At 40.9% G+C, this 23,915-nt stretch overlaps 1 protein-coding gene across 2 annotated transcripts; it reads right to left on the bottom strand.

Annotated features, from left to right (window-relative positions):
* Positions 1–468: 468 nt before the first annotated feature.
* On the bottom strand, positions 469–17,332 carry LOC133840161 (mediator of RNA polymerase II transcription subunit 13). 2 transcript variants are annotated; one of them, XM_062271838.1, is made up of 8 exons: positions 16,831–17,332; positions 11,082–11,886; positions 9,895–10,080; positions 8,508–9,793; positions 8,270–8,417; positions 5,121–5,411; positions 674–798; positions 469–608 (listed from the first exon to the last, which is right to left on the bottom strand). In XM_062271838.1, the coding sequence occupies exons 2-8, from the start codon at positions 11,851–11,853 to the stop codon at positions 486–488; spliced, it is 2,931 nt and encodes a 976-aa protein (XP_062127822.1). In that variant the 5' UTR covers positions 11,854–11,886; positions 16,831–17,332; the 3' UTR covers positions 469–485. The 2 variants fall into 2 exon arrangements, with proteins under 2 accessions (XP_062127822.1, XP_062127823.1); XM_062271839.1 differs by having other exon boundaries at positions 8,270–8,411.
* Positions 17,333–23,915: the final 6,583 nt, after the last annotated feature.

Raw genomic sequence — 23,915 nt, 5'->3', positions numbered from 1 at the left:
CTTAACTCTTGATACGGGTGAACAAGAGAGTGAGAGAGTGATGCGCGTGCCAATCAATCAATTTGTATAAATTATGAATTAGTTTATGTTTAATACAAAAGCCTCTTAAGATATGTGGTTTTCTTGTTGCCACGAATGTGTGACGATTTTACATACGAATCGTTGCAATAGGTGTGCTTAAAGTTGTTGTTGCCAGTGCTGTGGATGATAACGATGACGACGACGATGATGGATGGATGGATGGAAATAGTGTTAATAACGGAAATGCGCTAATACTTTGCCATTTAGTAATATCGTATATATGTAGTTATATGTATGTGTATATATGTTATCGTATTTGTATATATGTATGTATCTATGCTTGCTATACGCACAACGAGAATCTTTGGATGTTGGAACTACACAGAAATGCGCTATATAGTAGTATGTATGTATGTTATGTATGTATGTATCGCGTTATGAAATTATATTTTTGCTAATTTGTTCTAACAGACGCCCGTCGATCGAACGCCAATAAAATAGCCCGTGGCACATGAATCCTTGCGCATCTCGCACCACGAGTTATACGTGTGATTGTTGTTGCCACAGATTTTGTCCGCCCGAAATTGCTATAAATATTAAGAATGAGTTGCTTGTTTTTACGAGTTGAACAGTTGCTGTTCGTGTTACTCACCGTCCGCTGCTGCTTGCGGGCGCATTTATAGCGACAGGAGACGCAACGTGGCATGTGCGTACGCAGGTCGATGAGGCAAGTATCCTTTGGGCCGCACTTGATGTCCTCACAGGTGACGTGGTCCGCTGCAAAAAAAAAAAAAACGAGAAGAAAAAGCAAAACGTCAGTTTACGAGTCATACACATTTAAAACAGTCTTAAGTTTTTGCCTTGTTTTTATTATATTTCGTTGCATTTTATGTCTGGCAATTTCAGGTTTTTGCTTTAATGGCTCCTCGTGCAGATCCTGAACTTTGCCAGCTGTTATGGTCACTGAGAGGAAGCAGCAGGCTGGAAATGTCGCGAAATTCTGTTAATGTCACGGAAATATATTTCGCTTGCAATCATAGCAGAGAATTATTCACTTATTGGCAGCACATTTGTATGTGCAACATTCTCGATTATTGTCATTATTCAAGAGCGCTTACAGCTGTTTTGGCGTTTTTAAATTGGGTGTTGTCCTTGTTGTTCAGAGTTCGGTTAAGCCGCAAGGCAACACAAGACACAGCACACAGCAATTTTCAACGCTGCCACATTATTCACACCACAGGCGCACGATGCATGCAACTGCAACTGCAACTACAACAATGTAAGAAGAGAGTCCGCCCCTTTCTTGACATGCGCAAGACGGTAGCCAAGTGGCAAGTACCACAAGTGGCCACAGCCAACTCAACGACGCAGTCGCCACGATGAGTGTATGTGTGTGTGTTTGTGTCTGACATATATCATTTACATGATCTTGCGTCGAGGCAACAATGTTGCAGACTGCCTTGAGGGCAATGTTGTGCACAATTGCTTAGCAGTCAACGCGGCAGTTGTAAGCAGAGACGTTGCAGCAGTTGCAGATGCATGCGTCCGCTGCACACAATTCGTAACAGTTAACGTTTATTAATTTCAACTACCAATTATTACTGTAGGCTGCAACGTCCTTTTGCCTTGCCAACCGTTCACGTTGTTGTTGTCGTCGTCGTCGTTGTCGACGTTGTCGCCTGCTCCCATTCTGCGACACACCTCGTCGCTGCACTTGTTGATTGTGATGGATATGTCGGACTTGGCGGCCTGGCTGCCTCAGCTGATAATGCCGTCACAATGCAAGCCAACTGTAATTTGTTATGTCGACGTGGTTTAATCAACTCCACTGACTCCACTGGCTGCAGCCGGTTTCCATTCAGAGCCACAGCCAGAGCAGTAGACGCGTCTGATACGCTGCTGCCGCCGTTGTTGCTGCTGCTAGCGGGAGGGCGGAACTCATTGCAACATTGTGTGGCATGGCTAAAGATTCGTCGTGCTCTTGGGTCACATACAAACACACGTTGGGTTGGCTTGCCTTGGCTTGGCTTGGACTGTCTGGCCATTTTGGTATTGCGTGTTGTTTAAGGTGATTTTAATACGATCGTAAACTTCAGCCAGCCCAGACGCAATGGACGCTGAGCCAGACACGAAAGTGACGTCGTTGTTGGGGACACAACTGTGTGTGTGTGTGTGTGTGTGTGTGTGTATACAGGGGACCAGACCAAGCAGAAGTTGCAATCACAGTACCTGTGTTGCCCTCCTCTGCAGCGCGTCGTCGTCGTCGCGAAAATGGCGTTTTTAATGGCTTGTACGTGTAGTCATATTTCTTGGGGCAACACTCCGTGGCAGCGGCGGCGGCAGAAGAAGATGTGTCTGCTCTTTTTGGGCTCTCGCTTATAGGCTCGATCGGGAGGCAAGCAAATGTTTATGTGAAAGCAGTCACACAGACACATACACTCTTGTTGGGGGGAAACCATAAACTTACTAACCATAAAGATAAAATGCTTAAAAACCAACAACAGCAAAACAAAACAAAAAAAATGCATAAAGACACACGCACTGCAGCCAGAAAGAGAGTTATACACGATTATGTGTATGCATTATTTTATCAGATGAGGACACAGACGAAGATTAAGACACAGACAGAGAAAAGAGCAACTGCAGCAGCCGCAGCAGACTCTAGAACCTGAATCACTAAGAAGAATAGCAGACAGAACAGCAACGCGCAGGAACTGAACAGAAGCTAACTAAAAAAAAAAAGAGTATCCTCTTCATGCCAAGATCATCAGCCAACTAAACACACACACGCACACGCACTGCAGTGCTAAAAGCAAAAGTGAATAATTGTTAATGATCTTAATTTATTTTAATATCCGGCTACCGTGCAAATAGCTCGTGCTAAAGGGGCCAAAGCAACAATCAGCCGAAGGCAATGTTCTTTGGAATTTATTGCACGCACACTAAATAAATACGAATATGTCTGAATACAAGTAGCTTAGCACTCACACTCACACTGGCACTCGCAATCGTAGCTCTAACAGCTAAGAGAACAGAAACCAAGAAATAACTATATTTTGGGCTTGAGAATATAAGTAAGAAATATCATCAATTCTGCTGGTCCAAGTTCGTTGTTTTCTTAGTGTAAAATCTATTTAAATTCTATTAAATTAAGAATTATTTGGTGGAAATTATTATATTTTTATATCTTATGCAAAACTCTCAATAAATGAAAGAAAATGTATCGAACTTGCAGAGAGAAAAAATCTAGATTGAAAAATAGATTACAAATATTGATTTAAGACTGTCTCGATCTTACTCAAAAAACTATCTTGAAATACAATTTTTAGATTGAAAAAATCTTCAATCAATATTTTCATACAAAATTTGCATTTTAAGACTTTTTCTAAATTTAAGGTTGTTTGATCTTGATTATGATTTCGCATTCTTGGATCAATTTTGAGATTTTTCTATTATTGAAACAAGATCATAATCTTGAAATTCAAGATTGGGCAATCTAATATTTTGTAGAATTTAGAATAATAATCCTTCTTGGTTCTATTTTGACATCATCTAGTTTCATGATATTATTCAAGATTTTAGAACGTTTCGTCTTTTTGTGTATTTAACATAAAACCACACCATGTTCAAATAACTATTAAAGAGAAAATTTATTTCTTAAACTGCACTACAAAATTTTCACTTAACTGCTTATTTTCGTTCTGTAATTTAAGGTGCTTAACTTTAGCGTAATGCTTACTTTAGCCGTCCATTGCAGTTGTCATTGCAACTACTAAATACCGATTGGCAATCAAGCAGTTAGCACTTTAGGAATCGAATGTCTAAATGGTTTAATTGATTAGCCCACGTATTTGCTTACAACAAATGAATTTGGCACATGGTAATCAAAGCAAAAGAGTGAATAGAAAATGGACAAAGCTGCTATTAAGTCAGTATTATGTTTGTAATTGCTGCAGTTCGATGTGGATGTGGATGTGGCTGTGGAGAATTTAAGCGAGCAGCTGCGCTTGGTTGTTAAGTAGTTTTCCTTTTTTAGTTTTTGTTTTTGTTTTCAGTTACTTTTTAACATTAATTACAGGCTGTAATTTGCAACAAAACACTGCAATTAGCACGCAATTGCAGCCGGCAGCCGCCTATGACACACTAAACCAGTTTGGTCACTCGTCTGTCTGTCTGTCCGTCTGTCTGTCTGTCTGTCTATCTGTGTGTGTGTCAGTTTGCCAGATATGTGTAGATATGGCGCGCGAGAATGCAACACCCGCCACGCCTTTAATTGGCTCGGAGACTGACACCAAGGCGGCAACAACGACAAACGACAATGACTGAGATGCAACAACAACAACAACAACAACAGCGACAACGGCAACATTTGATTGTGGGCGGTCAGCGGCTGCAGCGTCTGTTTTGCATGTAATTAATTGGAAATCGGAGTTGATCAATCGCATTGTAACCACAAAATTAATAAGCATGAATTATGCCGAGACCCATCGTCGTTGTTGTGGAAGCACACACCACTCAATGTAGACCAATGCTGACAGCGACAACAACAACAACAGTAACAATAACAAGAGCAGCTGCGGCAGCAACTGGCTAATCAAATTGCTGGCAATCATGGAACCGTATAAGCAAATGTAGCAATTTCAGCCAACAAACACCGAGAGCAACTTAATATGGCTCGGCAGTTGCAGACAGCAAACAGCAGACAACAGTGCGACAGCGACAACGACAGCGACAGAGACACACAAGCAACACAGCTATGACAACAACTTGTGGTTGCAAAGTTGACTTGAAACTTCAGCCAAGCCAAGTCAATCAAATGCAAAATTGCGGTTTCGCGTTGATTGTTGTTAAATTTGCACGGCCGCTTACGTTACCAACAACCACATGGATAACAGCAGCCACAGCAACAGCAACAGCAACATATAGTTGCAATTGCAATAACAAGAGGCAAGCAGCAAACTGCAATTGCTGGCAATAATTTGCCCAAACCACCAGTAAAACGGCATCGAACTGACTTTTAAAAGCTTATCAATCAACAATCATCAAAATACTTGCGAGTAGGAATTCGAATACGATTCCAATACGAAAAAATTACATACCTCGACACGGTCCCGGATACGCCACAGCAATTGATCGTCCAATTTTGCAAATCATACGATTTATATCACAAGTGCTCCTGTATGTTTTGCCATCCACCCCGCACACCGCCCGTCGCTGCTGCCGCTGCGACTTCGCCTCATCGCTATCCAGATCGTATGCAGCGCTCTCATCGTCAACATCATCATCATCGTCCCAGGGGCAATCAATTTTGCATACTATGCAATGTGGCATCATGTACTGATCCTCCACACAAGTCAGTCCGTTCACACATTGAACGCCATTGCAGCTGGCTGCAAGGATGCGAAAAATTTAATTAAATTATAGTGGTATGTGAAATCAATTTGATTGCAATAATATTATGGCAGAGTGAGTGCACAAACAAGGTCAGACTGAATGGCAAGGAAATTACTTTTTAACTGCACTATATTAAAAAACGATTTTAAGATTATTGATACAAGTAAATTGATTTCCAAGTAATAGGTTTTTACTTGTTTATGAATGATATTGCATTTTTAATTTGTTACTTAAAAGTAATTTTGGGAAATAAGTTCTACATATTCTTGTCTAAATATGATATTATCTTAAGCAATCTTTAAATTAAGTAAAGTTCAACAATAGTTTCTTTGAATGAATTTAATATGGCACTATGAATCTTAAGTAATTTTTAAATCGCAAGAGAAATAAATAGTAATATTGAATGAATATTTCATTAAATAAATTACATATACGTTTTGAGATTTTTTTCTCAACAGCACTTGTTATGTTTCTACGCAGATCGACGTAATTTTAAAGCTCAGACAATAATAACTATCGTATTTATGATTACTGAGAATTGGATTGCGAGAAAAATTGGAAAATTACGCCCAGTGTAATCGAGTCTTAGCTGCTTTGGCTGACAATCTGATATATTATATTTTGACTACTATCTATTTCTTCTACTTTTATTATTAATATTTAACATATATTCAAAGTTTGCCTTTGAGATAAAAGGAGTTTTATTTCTTACTTTTTTATTTTATTATATTTTATGTGTATAACTTTTATTGGTTAACTAAATTGAATACCTCAGAAATTCCTTTTTTAATGACATCTTAAAATATGTGCCTTTTGCAACTTTCTCTTTAAGTGCCAAACGCATTTCATATTTTTACAAGCAAATCTGAGATCATATTCACCAAATTACTATTTCCAATACTAGATGCCAAGTATTTTTAGGCAAAATCAGCTTGCCCTTGCAATATTGACGCCATGACATGTGTTTTGTGTGATTGTTCTATAAATAAAAACTGTTGCCAATTTCATTGATTAGCGCCCAAAAATGCACGCTTGAACACTTGAATGCACAGCCACACATTCGAGTCTGTGTGTTTGAGTGTAGATGTTTTTATCCGCACAGCTATAAACTGTCAAATTTATCAGTGCACATGGCCCGTTGAAACGCCTTGGCGCCAATCGTGACACACGCAGCAGCAGCAGCAGCAGCAGCAACCAGAAGAGAGCAAAGAAATCGCATTCATTTTTCTGCACAAAATTACGAGCAAGAAAGTCGCATTGAAGGCGTTGCTGTTGCCGTTTGCTGGTAACAGATCTGCATTGCCACAGCCAATAGCCACAGTCAAGATTGCCGATTGCAGATTGCACATTCCACAGATCTGAAACTGAGGCTGCAGCTAAAGTCGAAGCTGGAGCTGAAGCTGAAGCTGCTGTTTGTCGTCATTGGCACGCGCCAACATTAGATGCTTGGTTGCTTGCTGCCGATGTTGTTGTTGTTGGTGTTGTTGGTGTTGCTGTTGCCTGCCACTGTCGTTGCCGTTTTATGTCTGGCAAGCAGCAACAACAAGCGACAGGCGGTGCGCCGCTTGCGGCTAATCCAACAAGTTCTTTTGGCCGTGCAAACAGTTGGCTCTCCTCATCGTTCTTGTACATTTTTATTGATCATTTGAGCATGTTTGCGAGTGCTTCCTGTATCATTAAATTATTACACAACATTCGCCAGCGGTGAGCGGGGAGTGTGTGCAAAAAAAAATAGCCAAACAGCTCTCGATGGCACGGTCCATTGATCGGGCGAAAAAAACCATTAGGTTGCTATGCGAACAGTGTGTCCAGTTGATCAGTTGATCGGTTGAGCAGTTGATTGCTTGATTTCAGTGCAATGCATTGGCGGCGACAACTTGTTGGCCGTAATTGAAATGTGCAATAATTTGTCATCTAATCTAATTGCGGCGCCGCTGTGTTTTTGGCACGCAAACTCTCAAAGCTATAACTGAGAATACACTGACATATATAACACATGAGTTAAATTCCTAACTAAATAACCTACATCTCCTTTAACGGACTAAAATTTAAACGAAACATATGCAAACGATTTTTTGTTTGGCCTCTATTGAGAAACAAAACAGAAAGTTAAGCGGCAAAATTATAAGTGTTACAATAAATAATCATAAATTATTTTTCATATGAGCTTAAGGTTTGTCCCAAAAAATGTTCCCTATAATGTTCCCTACTAGCTTAATGAGTTAATAAATCTTTAAATGTAAATCGAAATAAGTAAGTAACGTACAGTCAAATGACTGTGAAATACCAGCTACACATTTACATTAAAAATGTTGAAGCAACTACAATATTATTATAAGTTACAGAAGAAATATTTTTGTATAGAAATAAATGCCACTGCAAAAGGATCTTCATTGCCTTGGCTGACAGTGTGGTATATTTTGTATTTGTTAATATATTTTGTACTGTTTTTTGGGAATATTAATTTGGTATATTTTTACAATATGGTTTTTAAAAAATGGGTAGCGGTTATCTCACAGTCGAGCATACTCGATTCTAGCTTTCTTACGCGTTTTTATTAGGTTTTTGTGTGACCCTTAAGGAAAATAAATTTGGTGCAAAAAGAATGTTCCTTTACAAATATTGGATATGGAAAAGTTAGTAAGATTTGGTAATTAATGTAGATAAAAGTTTTTTAGTTCTTTACATTTTGTAGCTGTTGCTATTAAATGCACTGTGGCAGCTAAGTGCAAATCAGGTAAAGCGGACTAAAGGCGTAGCTAAAATTGCACACAAAATTGTTTCTCAGACTCAGACTCACATTCATACTTATTGTACTTAATAAACTGATAGCGATTGCGATTGCGATACTCACTCTTGCAGTGGCCGCGATAGGCGACCTCAAGTTGGGCGTTGTTGGTGCGGCAGGCACGTTTGCGCAGCTGGCATTCAGTGTTGTAGGTGCGACCATCATTGCCACAAACCGGATTTGTGTGGTGCTGTTGCTGCTGTTGTTGCTGTTGCTGTTGGTGAGAATAAGAAGTGGCAGAATGAGGCAAAGTGTTCGGCTGCTGCTGCTGCCCTAAAGAGTATGCAATGCTTTGCTCACTTACCACCATTGGCGCAGCCTCATAAATTCCAGCCAGAAATGTTAAATCATCGGTATTAGCCAAGTGGCTGTTGCTGCTGCTGCTGCCGCTGCTCGTGCCCGATGACGCAGCCGTTTCACTTCCGTGTTCAGCCAGATACAGACGACGACGTGCGCCAGTCCCAGACCCAGACCCAGTCCCAGACTCAGACCCAGACCCAGACATTGTGGTATTCGCTGTCAGCAATATGCCTTCTGCTGCTGCTGCTGCTGTGTGCGGCTTATCCTTGTGGTTGTGCTTATGCTTATGCCTGCGCTGCTGCGATCCATTGTCGTATTGTTGTTCGTGATTTGGAGCAAGCTGCTGCTGCTGCTGATGTTGGTGTCTGACTCGAGCTGGAGCATTGTCTTTCTGCTGCAGTTGCTGTTGCTGCTGTCTGTTAATGTCGTTGGCGGGTTCATTAGCATTTGCCAACTTGTGTCTAGACTGAGCTGTCTGCGCAGGCGTCGTGGACGACGAGTCATTGGCTCCTGTCGCCGTCGCCGTCACCTTCACCGCTGTTGTTGTTGTTGTTGTTGTCGACGTTAGCGTCGTCATTGATCTTGTTAAGTGTTTGCCATTGTTGTTACTGCTGCTGCTGCTGCTGCTGTTGTTGTTGTTGCTGCTGTTATTTTTTCTATGTCTGCGACGATCGTAGCCCCGTATCGGCGCCAATCTCTCCATCTCCAACTCTTTCTCCCATTCCGTCTCCCTCTCCGCTTTTATCTGCATCTGCACTCTGCCGCCGTTGCCGTTGCCGTTGCCCTCCATATGCAATCGTCTGGTTGTCGGCTGCTCTTGCAAATTGCTGTTGCTGCTGCTGTCTATAATCAAAAGTCTTCTGTGTTTCGTTTCGCCCAGCATCCCCCTTCGACGACTGGTTCGCTTTGGCATTGGCATTGGCTTCTCTTGCAGTTGATTTCTTTGGTTATCAGTACCGTTGCTGTTGTTGTTGTTGTTGCTGCTGCTTTCGCTTTGACGTTTGGCGCCATCTAAACCTAAATTGGCATTTGTAATTTCACTAATTAGACTACGTGAGCCACGCGGCGGCATTGCGGACAACAACAGCGCTGATGATTTCGGTGGTTGCCACGACTGTTGCTCGGCAACATTGTGATGTTGTTGCTGCTGCAGCTGCTGCTGCTGTTGCTGTTGCAGCTGATGCTTGCGCCGCAGTGTTGCACCACACTCAGGTGCACACACACATTTGGGCCTTCCTTTGCGTTTCACACACTTTTTGTTTGGCCCACATTTAAAGCCCTTGCAACTCTCTTTAAATATGACAAATTCAAAACAGAAGGCAATGATTTAACATTACTGATAGAATACATCGGCAGTCTTAATTAATTTGTAGTATTTCGATTAAACTTACCTATGCATGGCGCACACTCAACGCCACCTCCAATGGCTGTGGCAAAGAAATACTCCACACTGCTCAGCTCGCGATCCGTGTAGGAGAATGTCTGGCTGACGCCGCAGCAATCAGATTTTGTGATGTTGGTGGAAAAGATTTTATTGCATTTCCCGCTGCCAAGATGCGTTTGCCAGCAGGTGCCAGCTTTTGAAAAATAAATAAATTAATAGAATTCACTCATTTGGCAAATATGTGACAAATAATAAGGCTACAGTTGAGAGTTCGAATTTAATGAGACGAGAAATTATATCTATGATTGTTATGAATGAGAATAGTATAGATGCATTACAACTCTTTTTTTTTTATTTCAATAAATTTATGAATTTATCAAATTTGTAGATATGAACACGTGCATAAAGTATTTAGGCTGCCAGCAAATTTTATGGCTGCTGTCCCAAAAGTAAGTCGATCGGTCATAAAACTTGCCAAAATATGAGTACACTCTTATAATGTTTGAATTCATTGAGTAAAAAGATGACAACATCCGCTAAACACACAAACACAATTTCAGAAACGTGTACATCTAATATTAATGATGAATTGTTGAAAGACTCAAGATGAAACTATTAACAAAATTGTGTTGACAACTATTTCCTGTACAGAGAGATGATTGGGGACTAGGATAAGAGACAAAGCGTTATTAAAAGCATATTTAATATTTATTTCTTTATTTTAAAGCTTTTATAGTATTCTTGTTCCCTCCACTAAAAAGAATTCGTTTCAAATTAATTTTTGGCAAATGGGATAAACAAATATGTTGTGAATGCTGTGAAAAATTGCGTCATTTTGGGATAAAATGTGTCACATTTTTTAGGCAAATATTCGCGGAACAAAAAAAAAATAAAGAATAGACAAACAAACGAGGCGAGGAAGCGAAAAATATGAGTACTTAAAACGATCGAGCCGGCAATGAGTGTGAGTGTGTTTGAGTGTGAGTGAGTGTGAGTGTGAGTACTCGTAAATTGGCAAGCTGGCGCCACTTTAATATGATTCGAGTAGGTTTTACGACCACTGGAGGCGATTATTTTAATTTTTTGAATGAAGACGGTCTGGGAGTGAGTAAAGCAAAGAATGAAATGAAATGGAATGTATCTGTGTGAGCTTGTATCTAGTATCTGGCCTGATGCTCATTGACAGTTACTTACCCGATGTGAGACGCATGCTCAGCAGCAATGCAATTAACAAAGTCATCAATGGCAGTCTAGACTTGGCCGCCGACAACATCACGACTCTAGTTGTTGTTGTCGCTGATGATGTTGCTGCTGTTGTTGTTGTAGTTGCTGCTGTTGTAGTTGCTGCTGTTGTAGTTGCTGCTGCTGCTGTTGTCGTCAGGCTGTTGCTGCTCTTTTGTAGACTAGAACTAGATAAATGTTGCTGCTGTCGTTGATGTTGTTGCTGTTGCTGTTGTTCACGTGCCGTTGACACCTCGTCATTAGCGTCATCCTCAGCGTGCGTAGTGCGTGTATGTGAATGTGAGTGCGAGTGCGATTGTGGAAATGCTACCAGTTGTAGATGTCTCACTGCGGTCGCATTGACGTCATGGTCATGGCCAAACACATACGCATACGCATTCTCATGATCATCGGCATTGGCAATAATGCGGCCAGCATAGCGCAGGCAGCAATTGGCTGCTGCTTGCAAAACCTTCCATATGATTACTATAAATAAACTTAGAATTGTGCTACATTTGCGAGCAATGGTTGTTGTTGTTGTTGTTACTGTTGCTGTTGATGTTGATGTTGCTGCTGCTGACGTCTTCGAATCCGTCTTTGACAATGTTGCCGCTAATTGGTTTGGTGTACGAGCTACGCAACAGGCAGGAAGTGCGCGCATTGTCAGAATGTTTCTGCGCTTATATTTGTAATTTGATTTTAGAAATGTCAAATTGTTCTGACTGTTTGTTTGATGCTGCAGCATGACAAGGCAAACGACAACGATTGACGACGATTCCTTCAGAGCAAAAGAGAAAGAGAGAAAGAATTAAAACAAAAAAAAAGAAAAACAATGCATACGTAAGAAATTTCAATTAAATAATCCACAACACACAAGTATTTTAGAAGCAATGTTAGGAGGGAGTCGACTGTAGATCGAAAAGGGGAGAAGAGCTGCAACAAGCACTTGAATGAAGCACATGCTTCAAGCAGCATGATGCAACTCCAGCAACAGCAACAACAACATCAACAACAACAACCATTGCAACAGTCAAGACAGTCAAGCACAAAGAATTTGTTGTACAAAAAATACAGCAAAGAAGCAACAATTAAGTCTGAAACGTTGAGTTGACATTGAGCAGGCGGTTTTCAAAATGCGACTACTAAAAATAAAGAACCTGTTGCTCTTGCCCGTTTGTTGTTGCTGTTGCTGTTGCTGTTGCTCTGCCTCTGACTCTGAATGTGGCTGTGGCTGTGGTTGTCGTCGTCGTCTCCGCTGTCATCGTTGTTGTCTGCAATGTGCCCCAGCTACGTCGCAGACAAGCCGACAGACAGACAGACGGACAGACAGACAGACAGACAGACATCAGAGGCAGGTTCGCGAGCTTTGGTAGGTTTGGCGCATAATGCAATCGCGTTTGTCTCCAGCTGCCTCCGCTTGCGTCTCCTTCTTCATCTCCACAACCATCGCTGCCTCTTCACCACTATGTGTGTGTGTGTGTCTGTGACTTGCATTTTGTTTGTCGCGCTAGTTTGGCATTTGTTTTATTTTGGCTGCTCCCGTCATCGTCACGACATTAAGGACGTGCTCAAGCCAACATATGCAGACAGCCAGAGCAGAGCTCGATAGACAGACTGACAGACAGACGGAGAGACGAAGCGACAGGAGGACAGGAGGACAGACGAAGGCAGCGACATGCAACAATTGCAGCGAAACGAAACGTGACTGGAGTGTGACTTGTGCAAGCGGCTGTTAGTTAACTAAAGCATCCTAATTTGGCCAACTTGTTAACGTCCTTGAGGCCAAGCAACAACCACAACGAGTATTGTCAATGCCTTTTCATCCACCTGAATGAGAGACCGAGAGAGGCAGAGAGAAAGAGAGAGAGAGGGAGAGAGAGAACTCAAAGCTAAGAGCAGCTGCCTCGAGGCAGCTACCTATCAGAAATTAGCCCCATCAACAGCAGAGAAATGAACTCAAGAAATGCTGTTCGCTCTGCATGTATGTGTGTGTGTGTGTGTGTGTGTGTGCCTTGCCAGACATTGCACATTTCCTTGTAAACAATTAATGACCTACTGCGTCATGGTTCATGTTCATGACCAGAACACGCGTGCAGCCAACAGCCAGCAACCAGCAGTCAGCAGTTAACTGTCGGCAATGGGCAATCGGCACTTGGCACTTGGCATTCGGCTATCGGCAGTCAGCAGTCAGCAGGCGGGCAAAAGAGGTTCCAAAAAAATGGAAAATTATTGCGTTAACATCCATTGCGACATTTTATATGATGGCTGCTTGGTCGTTTGTTCATTTTGGTTGTCGATCGCAGTCGCTGTGGCTGTGGCTGTCGCTTGACTTGGCCGTTTCCAGGTTAACCTGGGCAGCCAGACGCTGTCTGCACTTACAACCACACACACATACATAGAGAGTGCAGTCTGTGCACTCTCTAGACTGAAGCTGTTGCTGTTGCTGTGGCTGTTGCTGCACTTGCATTGGAGCTGCATTCCTGTCGTGCCTCGTGCAAAAGCGCTTTGGCTATTTTTAGACCCGACGCAGTCAGTGGGTTTGATAATTCTCGTCGTTGTTGTTGTTGTAATAGTAGCTGTTTTCCACGTTTTTCCTTTTTCCGTTTTTAGTTTTTAGTTTAGTTCGAAGCTTGAGTCGGAGTTTTGGTTTCGTTGCGGCTTGTCTGTTGTTATTGATTTAGTTTTTCCATGTCATATGGTGCCGTCTGGAGATGAAGGCTCTCTGCCACGCTGCCACTTGGCGCATAAATTTCGAGTGTTTACTGTACTCCAGGTTTATTTTTTTTTCGTTGCTGTTGTTGTGGTTGTTGTTGTTGTGCTGCTCAAATGCTTGAAATTCCACTGAGTTTACAAAGCACCACACAAAACAACAACAACAACAGCAACAGCAACCTCGATGGCAGCAGCAGCAAACTGCAGCAAAAATTAGGTTTGAAGGAGCACAGCAAACGACAAGAGCAGCAGCAAAAATTCAAGGAACAACAACAGCAGCAACAACAACAACAACAGCAACAACACAACAACAAGAACCGCATAAAATGCATTCACCTCAGCAGCAGGCAAAGCTTAGCAACTGCATTGCCAAACCCCAATAACAACACACACATATACAAGCGCATACAATGCACACACACACACACACATACATGCACACTATATATATTCTTATATAGCCAGCCTTTTTCTTGATGCAGTTTGACCGTTGGCCGACGTCGCTTTAAAGACCTGTTTTCATGTTTTTTGGGCATTTATTCTGGATTTTCGCAAACCAAAAAAAAAAATCAAAAATATTTTTTTTCTACTTTGTTGTTAGTATTGAATTGCATCCTCTGGTATCTGTTGCTGCTGTTGTTGTTGTTCTTCTTAGTGTGGTGGCTGTTGTTGTTGCAGCTGCTGCTGCACTTCAGCAACAAGTGCATCCTACCAACTGCACTCAACAAAAAAAAAAAACAGAATGCAGCAGCTCTGGCCAAAGTTAAGCAACCTTCAAATATGGTGCTAAATTTCATTAAGTATCACAATTCAGTTGCAGTTGCCGTGTTGCAGTTGCCAGCAGCAACCACGAGTCGCATAACATAAATTGCGATTTAAAATATTTGAATGATTCACCTAATCCCAATACTATTTGGGTCCATCTTGCCGCTGTGCTTCCTGCTTCTGGTTGTGGCAGCAACACACACAAAGTTGCCGCGATTGCGCAATAAACGACGACGCAAAACGCTGCACAGACACAGACACAGACCCCGCCAACAACATCGTCGTCGACCTGAGTTATTTTTAGCGCACTTCGCAGTTTTGCTGCTGACTTCGATTGAGACTGAGACGGAGACTGAGACGGAGACTGAGTCGCAGTCTGGGTCTGGGTCGCGGTCTGGGATTCGGTTTTTGGGGTCTGTGACTCTGCGATTGCGACTGTCTGCGTTGTGTTGTTGTTGTTGATCAGCAAAGGTTTTTAATCCGAAAAAAGGGTCAACGCAACGTTAAGTTACGTTTTCAGTTTCAGTTTCATAAATAACAAAATGAAATCGTTTCGGACAACACACGCGAGCTTCTTAGGAAATGTTTTCCTTTATTTTTTGTTGCCTTGGTGGTCAGGCGTTTACTTTTGGTTAAGGAATAACAGGAAATTCCTTTCAGCAAACTCATCAAGCTAAAGTAAACGGCGTGTCAAATGGCAACTTTCGTCGTTTTTGTCGGCTCGAAGGAGATTAATGACATTTGGATAATGTTGCCCAGTACTCAAAGTCCCGCAGCCTCGACCTCGTCTCCTATCTGTCAACCGAAATCCGCCCACTTACGCATACACATTTGCATTTGCCAGCAACCACAGCAGCAGCAGCAACAGCAACAACTGTCGCAGCAGCGTCGTCGCCGTCGTCGTTTGTTACGCAAGCAGTAAATTTTCAATAAATATACATAAACCAAACCAAACAAAACAAATCAAATCGACGACCGCAGAGCCACACGACGACGACGACGACGGTCAACCGACAAACGACGACAGCAGCCAAAGTGACGTCGACGACGACGACGACGACGTTGCTGCCGCCGCTGGCCAATGCCGGCTCATATTGTGCATGTATATGCATGTGTGTGTGTGTGTGTGTGCGTTTGTTTGTATGCGCATCAGGCGAGCCTCCCACAGCAGCCAGAGCTAAATACGTATACGTAGCTGTTGTTGTTGCTGCTGTGGTTGTTGTTGCTGTTGCTGTTGCTGCTGTTGCAGCTGCTATCATGTGAGTCTGGAACTGTGTGATCCATTCGGGCAACTGTTTGTTTTCTTTGCGCTCGAACGTCACGCGTTCGTTTGCATTGCACATACGCAGTGTTGCCCGAAAACCGACACTCCAAAGTGCTGGGCACACATTTGTTGTTCTTCTCTCGTTGTTGTTGTTGTTGTTGTTGCTGTTAGAACGCTGTGATCTAATGCACATAGACGTCAATGACAACAACGCCTCATTAACGCCAACAGCAGCCAGCCACAGCCACAGTCACAACAACAGCAACCACAGCAACCGCAACAACAACAAACTGAAGTAAACAGGAAATCTGCAGGATTTGCAATTGCTTTGAAAGTTTAGAAAAGCGCGCGCTTTTTTCTTCGATTTCGATGTTCGAGACTCGCTTCTCTTTTTTTTGTATTATTTTGTCACTCTACTATTGATGTTGTTATTTGCTCGCTTAGTTGCGTGAAATTGTTGTTTACTTCAAGTGTTGTCTCTTTAGAACAGTTGTTGTTGTTCTGTCTGCATCGAACGGCGAACAGCGAACTGAGTAAAGGAAATAAACCATCTCGTCGACGCAGCAGAAGGAAAATAAATATCGTCGCACTTGTAATTGGATCTGTTATTGAGTCTTTCGATAATTTTGTTGACAACTATGCAAGAATTTTGTTATTGTCTGAGACTTGCAATTCTACGTGGAAACACACTCTCTTTCATATTTGTTGTTATCTTTTTTTTTTTTGATTTTGATTTTGCATTATTACAGCATTTAAATGGGGAAATGAAAATGCATTTAATTGTGCCATTTAGCTGAAAAGTGCAACGGATGTCTCAGCTGCTAAACAAACAACTCAAGCTGTCAGACACTTTTCTAAGGCATCGTAAACATTCAGTTAATGTTCTAGCAAACAAGCAATAAATAAAAGCTATTATCTGACGGTTGTTTGCAAATTAATTATTTACGTTTTCACGGTTAAGTACAATATAAAATGCCTTACCTTTTTCCGCTGTAATTGTTGTCAAGTTATTTAGCGAAATTTCTATAATTTTGTAATTTAAAATTCACAAAGAAATTCGCAATGAAATTCGCACTCCGTAATTGTTTGTTTTTTCAGTGTTTGAAAACAGTCATTTCATTATTGATTTACACCTTTTGATTTGAATTGCAATTAAATAAATTAAAAAGCAATAACTGAAGTAAACTGCATAGCTTGGCAATAAATTATGCGATTTATGCTTAACGTTAAAATTTCACATCGACCAAACGAAGCACAAGTTAAAAATAATATCGAAATGAAATTGCAAGAAAATTGATTGAATGGTGATAAACAAATTTAGCGTTTTGTATTTGCACACGATATTTACACTTCTGGCGAACTTAACGCAACGCAGCGCAGCGCAACACACACGAGACACTTTGTAGAATTTAAACAGTTTGAACACTTTCAATTTGTTTTCTGTCCGCCTTGGGCAAGTGAAAAACGTGCGCCCCAACTGATGGTCGAAAGCCGACTGAAATTTGAAAACCAAAGTTCTCGTTTAGGTAGGAAAAGAGCCAGCATGAGTGAGGGTCGGTCGGGAGAGTGAGTGAGCGAGGGAGAGATAGAGAGAGAGAGAGAGTGTGTGTGTGTGTGTACGAAAGAGAAGCAGAGTGAGAGAGAGAGAGAGATGGCGGCAGCAGAGAGAACGATGTTGATGGCTGTTGTTAATGTTTTGGTATTTAAGAATTGGCCAACACTTTGGCAGGCGGTTGTTACTTGTTGCTTCGCCAGGACTTATTTAAATATATTATTGAATTTGAAAATTGATAAAGAGAATTGCCAGAGTGACAGACAGAAAGAGAGAGAGAGAGACAAAGAGAGAGCGCGCGTATGAAACCTGCTGCAGTTGCAGTTGCTGCCTTTGCTTGCAACTTGACGTGGAACAGCTGATGTTGCCCATGATTTTCAATTCTTATATTTTGCATTTTTCCATTGATGTTTTGTACTCGCACACACACACTCGCAGTTGTATTCTCATTCATATGTGTGTGCGCATTTCCGGCTGCATTGCAGCGTGTTGCCAATTGCCAATTGCCAGTTACCAGTTGCAGCGTGCCTCATTAAATGCCGCATATGCCATGCTGTGGCCATATACTAAACATAAACATAAACATAAACATAAAAATATCTCCTGGCCTTAACTATCTATTGTTTGCGAGCAGCGTGCAGCGTGCAGCGTGCAACAAGCGAGTGGCAAGTTAACTGCCAACTGCCAACTGGCATCTGGTAGCCAAGAAAAGGCAATTTCTTTATGGCACTAACAGCGTCATAATTTTGATCTAATTGTCAGATATTTGCAACAAAAACAAACTGCACTTCGTGCACTCTGTGCTGCAAGTAACTTTCTGCTAGCTTCCGTGGCAAGAAATTAAGAAATTTTGATGAGCCCTCTCTTCCCCTTCTCACTCACTTGGCGCCTCTCCCCCTTGCCTCTCTCGCTCTCGCTTTTAGCCACGTCGCGCCGTCGTTAAGCGTTTTATTGGGCAATGGCGTGCCGGGTGGGCATTAAGGCCAACTTTGCAAATGCAACGCGCTTCTTCTCGCGCTTTACCTTTCCCTTTACCTGTGGCCATCATTAATGACATGGACATCAACAATGTACCGCCGCAACAAATGCTCCTCAGAGCTAGTTTAATTGTGTTTTGGGAGACCACAATGCAATTCATTCAATTTGATATTTGATTTTTGCATGAATGTTGCCTTGCATCATTCAAATCGACAGCAAAAAATTTGCATTTTCATGGCCGTCTTCATTTTTATTTATACTCAAATGGCAAATGGCAATTTCTAATTTATGAGTCAAATTCCCATGCATCACATAATTGAAAATACTATTGCTGCTGCTTCTTCTGTTTTGTTTTGATTTCCGGCCGTCGAAATAAATCAAAATGCAGCGTGCGACGCAATCGAAAAACATCAAAGTGCAATAATATTTATTCTATATACTCGTAGTCTGACATTTGAACTGGAAACAGGAAATGAATCAGTTTCAAACTAAAAATATTTCATTTTGCTAAAAAGATCATCCAACTACTGATTAAACGTTGTCATACTCTTTGGGTCATACGCTGCGTATACGTGATGGCAAATGCAATTTGAGTGCACTTTCAAGAGGTGCGCTTGTATCGTATATCAAATGAAATGGATGACCAAACAAGCCAGCTTATGGGCAAACATCAAAGTGCCACACATGGATCACAGTGTTGTTGACATTTGAAGGACCTGCAACTGTCGCAGCTCAAAGTTTAAAGTTGTGCTGCATTTATCAAATTTGAGCACACGTTTCTCACGCTAATTAGTGCACTGCACTTGCAACGTTGCACCGACAAAGGGGAGCGGGAGGGGGAGACCAAGGGGCAGCTTAAGTGGCGGCAATTTGCGGTGCCTCAAGGATATTCGATGACAAAAAGAAATTGTTTTGCGTTAAGCTGTCTGCCAGTTGTCTCGTCTAGACTGATTTCTATGTAACAGTCCATGCATATGCACATGTATATGTATGTGTGTGTGTGTGTGTGTTTGCGTGTGTCTTAGTCCGCTTAGGCTTGTTCTGCTGTCGGCAATTTACATCAAAGCGAAATCCATTGCAATTGGCTAGACAGCGTCATTATAATCCTTGTTAGTCAATTTGAAGTTCGACCATCAATGTGTTTGTGTGCAGCACACACACACACACAGCCGCACATATGGTTAGTCGGCTTATGTGTGTGCTGCAGCATAGTTGATGTGTTGACATTTAATTCAAATAATGCATAAATTAATAGATGCCGCAACACACACACAGGTAATTCTGCGGTCTTCGCATGAAAAGACAAGAATAATATGCCATGATTAGCAATTGTGTTGCAACGATTTCTGCATGTAAATGTAATAAAATTAATTTGTCATAAATAAGACTTTAAGTGTGCTACACTTTATTTGTGTGTTTCTTAACGATTTACTTAATTCGAATTTAACGTATTTTTGCCAAGGGCTGCAAAGCATGTTAATACATGCACAGCCTAAAAGTAGGCAACATAAATTACTTGAGACACACACGCACTGCTTGCTTGCGCACTGCCTGCTGCACTGCTTAGCAAAAGTGCAGTCAATGGTTCATGACTGCGCTAAGTTTGCGTAGTTGGCAACGCGTGCACCTACTATTAAATTTAAAACAAGGCAAATCAAATAAATAATAAATGCACAAATTGATAACGACTTTTTTAATACACATTATGCTAAATACTTGTGCATGACTAATGCCATAAAATGTGTGTGCTCTTAATATTCTATGGAGCGCATTACTTTTCAATAAAACTGATAATTAATTATTTATGCAGATCTCTCTGTGTTTTTTTATTCCCAAACGAACAACGACGAAATGCAACTAAAGTTATTTACGCTTCGTTGCACTCCCCAATCCCCCCCTTACCTCCCGCACTCTAAGCCCGTTTATCGCAGCATTTGTGTGATGTGAATTTTAATTATAACAAACGACAGAATTTGTGTGTGTCTGTGTATGTGTATGTGTGTGTGACGTTTAACAGATAGATTGATTATTAAGTATTTTATGAGGATAACGTGCCAAACTCTATGGACGGCTGCCAATGCACCCGCCAGAGATCAGCAATAAAATGCGAGTAGAACATGATGAGTACAAGTACGAACGAGTATGAATACACTCATGAGTGTACTCATTGAGTCATAAAAGAGCGAGTCGCTACATGCAGCAATAAAATTAGTTTGATAGAAATAGTAAACGTGATATGAACATGGCCCTGAGTTACATATTGTATTATGCGGGCATTGTCTTGGATTTGTTTTTCTTTCTATTTGTTTTTTTGCATACTTATCTTCAATTACAGCGACAATTCTGCACGATTGAATGGCTGTCTCAAAAACACTCTTAATTGTGTTGCTGAAATGGAAATCGTTCGATTTGAGGCAGCGAAAGTGCGATTGCAAAGTGCTTTAAATGATTTCGGTATTATGATATACTATTTCGTTTGAAATGTGACATTAAGTAGGCGTCTCGCCTTGAGCGCAAAACCATTTGAACATTAGCAGATCGACCACGCACCTGCATGCCACACACCGCACTCCGCACCCCGCACCCCGCACCCCGCTCACAACTACTTGCTACACTTTCGGTTTCAATTAGTGCAACGACAGCAACAACAACAACAACAACTGCAACTTTTTTGCTGCCTTTTGTTTCCGTTATTCATTTTTATGGACCTGCCACAAACGGCGCCTGCTATGTTAGCTCTTTAAAGGGGTTCGTCGGGGTTCCGATTTTATGGCAATGGCAAGGGTTAGACATTGTCTGACACTGTGATTGGCATGCCTTTCAGTTTGTCCAAAAAGCAGAAAACAACAAAAACTTCTGCATTACTTTATTTACGAACTGCAAACACAATATTTTGACGGACACGGCGAAAAGGTGACTCAATTAACGGGTATGCAGCACTTTTGACAGTTGTTCATTATTTGCAATATTTCATTATATTAATATTCGATATAAAAAGGCACATCAACTTTTCTCAATGAAACCATAAATAAAAACATAATGAAACAAAAAGCAATCGATTAGTTTGTAGAATGACGAAGTTGAAATACACTTACTGCTTTGAGATTTTATTTTAATTACTTTTTTAATTAATTAATTTCATAATATAAGATTGTCAAAAAAGTCTTGCTGCATTTTTATTGAATTTTCAATTGTTCATTGTTGTTCATTCATTGTTCATAAAATTGGTTATAATAATGCGATTTAAGTCAAATATGCGCCGTTTTGTTCGATGACGAGTTCTCAACGAGATATATAAATATTTAATTTTTTAAATAATAATAAACGCTTTTGAAACAGTTGTTCAAATTTAGCTGAGTTCTAGAAACACTATCACAAAAATAACTTGTAAAATTTTTAGAGAAATATCTTTAGCTATATGGTAAACGTTTTTTAATGCTTTTATGTTATATAAAACATTCATAAAAGTAGCTTGAAATCAGTAGAATGCATTAGCTTAGAGCCTCAACTGCAGCCAGACAAACGGATATGGAAAGAAAAAACATGGTAAAGTCAAGAATAAAATCTTGAATGCAGATTAAATGATGTTAAAATTGAACCCAGAACGTTTATTCAAAGGCCAAGATAAAAATTCTAAAAAAAATTTAGATTTAGAATTCAATCTTCAAATTCAATTCAATTATAATGTTGTTTGAAGAATGACAACATCTCAAAATTGAACTAAGAAGGGAAAATATTAAATCACGCTCTATCATTCTAAAATTCAGATTGTTTTAAGATCGAAAAAAATTAAAAATCAAGACTTGCTATCTACTTTTCATTTTAGATTATTCCCTGAGCGTATAATAACTACTTTACTTTGACTACTTTAAAATTTTAATTCTTTATTAATGAAAATTATAATATGCTCTTTTAGGGTATTTAAAAGCAACTCGAATTCTAGCGATTGAATGCTTGCTGACGTCAGAGGGAAGCACACCTGCATTGATTTCACTGTATACGAGCTCACTTCCTTTTGGCAGTTGTGTGTGTTGTGTTGTGTGTGTTGTGATGTGTTGTGATGTGTGTGTTTTGTTGTGTGTGCTGTGCTGTGCTTTAGCCTCGACTCGATGACCAAATAAGGCGCCGCTTCATATAGTAATATTGTCACAGCTGCAACAAAAGGCGACTTTTGCATTTGAACGGCACAAATGAAGTGAAATGGAAACGGGAATGGGAATGAAATGAAGAGAACAACAATGTAATCGAAGGAGGGAGTCGATTTAGTAGTCGCCATTTAGTTACTTTGTTGTTGTTGATACGCGTATTTACATTATGAATGTTGATAAATTGATAACCGCATGAATACACACACACACACACACACACACACACACACACACACACACATACATATACATATATAAAGTGTAGCGTGGAGTTGTAGCTGAAATGTGAAAATGTGCATGAAACTTCCGTCAAGTGTGGCGACAGATAATTATGAGAACGAGTGAGACCCATTTGGGGCTTGATAAAATCGATGTAGGAAAAGGAAGAACGACAGCAACAGGCAGGCAGAGAGGCAGGGAGGCAACCAGCTGGTTGCTGCAACAACATTGCTGAAGTGAATTGGAGTGAAGATCATCTCAAGGGCAGCTAGAAGCGAAACGAAATGAAACGAAATGAATTCAATGTTGAATGCTGCGTATGAAAGCGAAACTCATTTACAACAGTTCAATTTGCGCCTGTTTTCTTGTTTGCCTCCACATGTTGCAGTCGTTTCAATTGTGGCAGCAGCAACATCAAGGAGAGCGAAAGATCAAACTCTTGTGTGTGTGTGTGTATGTGTGTGTGTGTGTGTGACGCAAAGACGCGTGCGAGGGTGACCTTCGGGTCATGAACTCCAATTATGCGTTGCTACAGCGGCTGCTGGTTGCTGTTGCTGTGGTTGCTGGTTGCTGTGGTTGCCACGCAGGTGCTGTTGTTGTTGCGGCAAATTCGTGCCACTTGGCGTGGCATTGCCAAGCGCATAATGGCCATCAAATCAGCTAGCAACTGCATAATCATGCATTTCATTACGACTTTCAACTTTAACATACTTTTTTTTTCGGGGGGCATCTCAATCGCAAGTTGCATCAAAATGTTTACTTGAAATCGATTTCGAGCTTCCAGACAACATAAACACAGATGTTTATGGCGTGTGTTCACTGTATTTATTTATGTGTATTATGGTTCTTGTTATGGTTTTTTTACAGAATTCCCTTTTATGGAACTTATTTTCACATTTTCCGAGTTGAGAATTGATATTTATAGGGTGATTATAATGTGTTGGTTGTTATCAGCGCTTGAACTTTTCTTAGTTTTTATTGTTTTATAATTACAGATGATGTATAGTATTTTTGTAGGAGCTAGGGAGCTACTTCAACAATGAAGTAATGTGAATGCGATGTGTGGCACGGTCTCTTATCAGCTACTGTGTGTGTGTGTGTGGCGAATGAGAGGGGGAAGGGGAACAGACTGTAAGTTCTAATTGAGCCAGTGACCCGCCACATGCCTC

This window comes from Drosophila sulfurigaster, chromosome 3 (assembly GCF_023558435.1).
Source record: "Drosophila sulfurigaster albostrigata strain 15112-1811.04 chromosome 3, ASM2355843v2, whole genome shotgun sequence".
Lineage (NCBI taxonomy): Eukaryota > Metazoa > Arthropoda > Insecta > Diptera > Drosophilidae > Drosophila > Drosophila sulfurigaster.
Note: the sequence above shows the minus strand (reverse complement) of the source record. Positions and strands in the feature narration are given on the sequence as shown.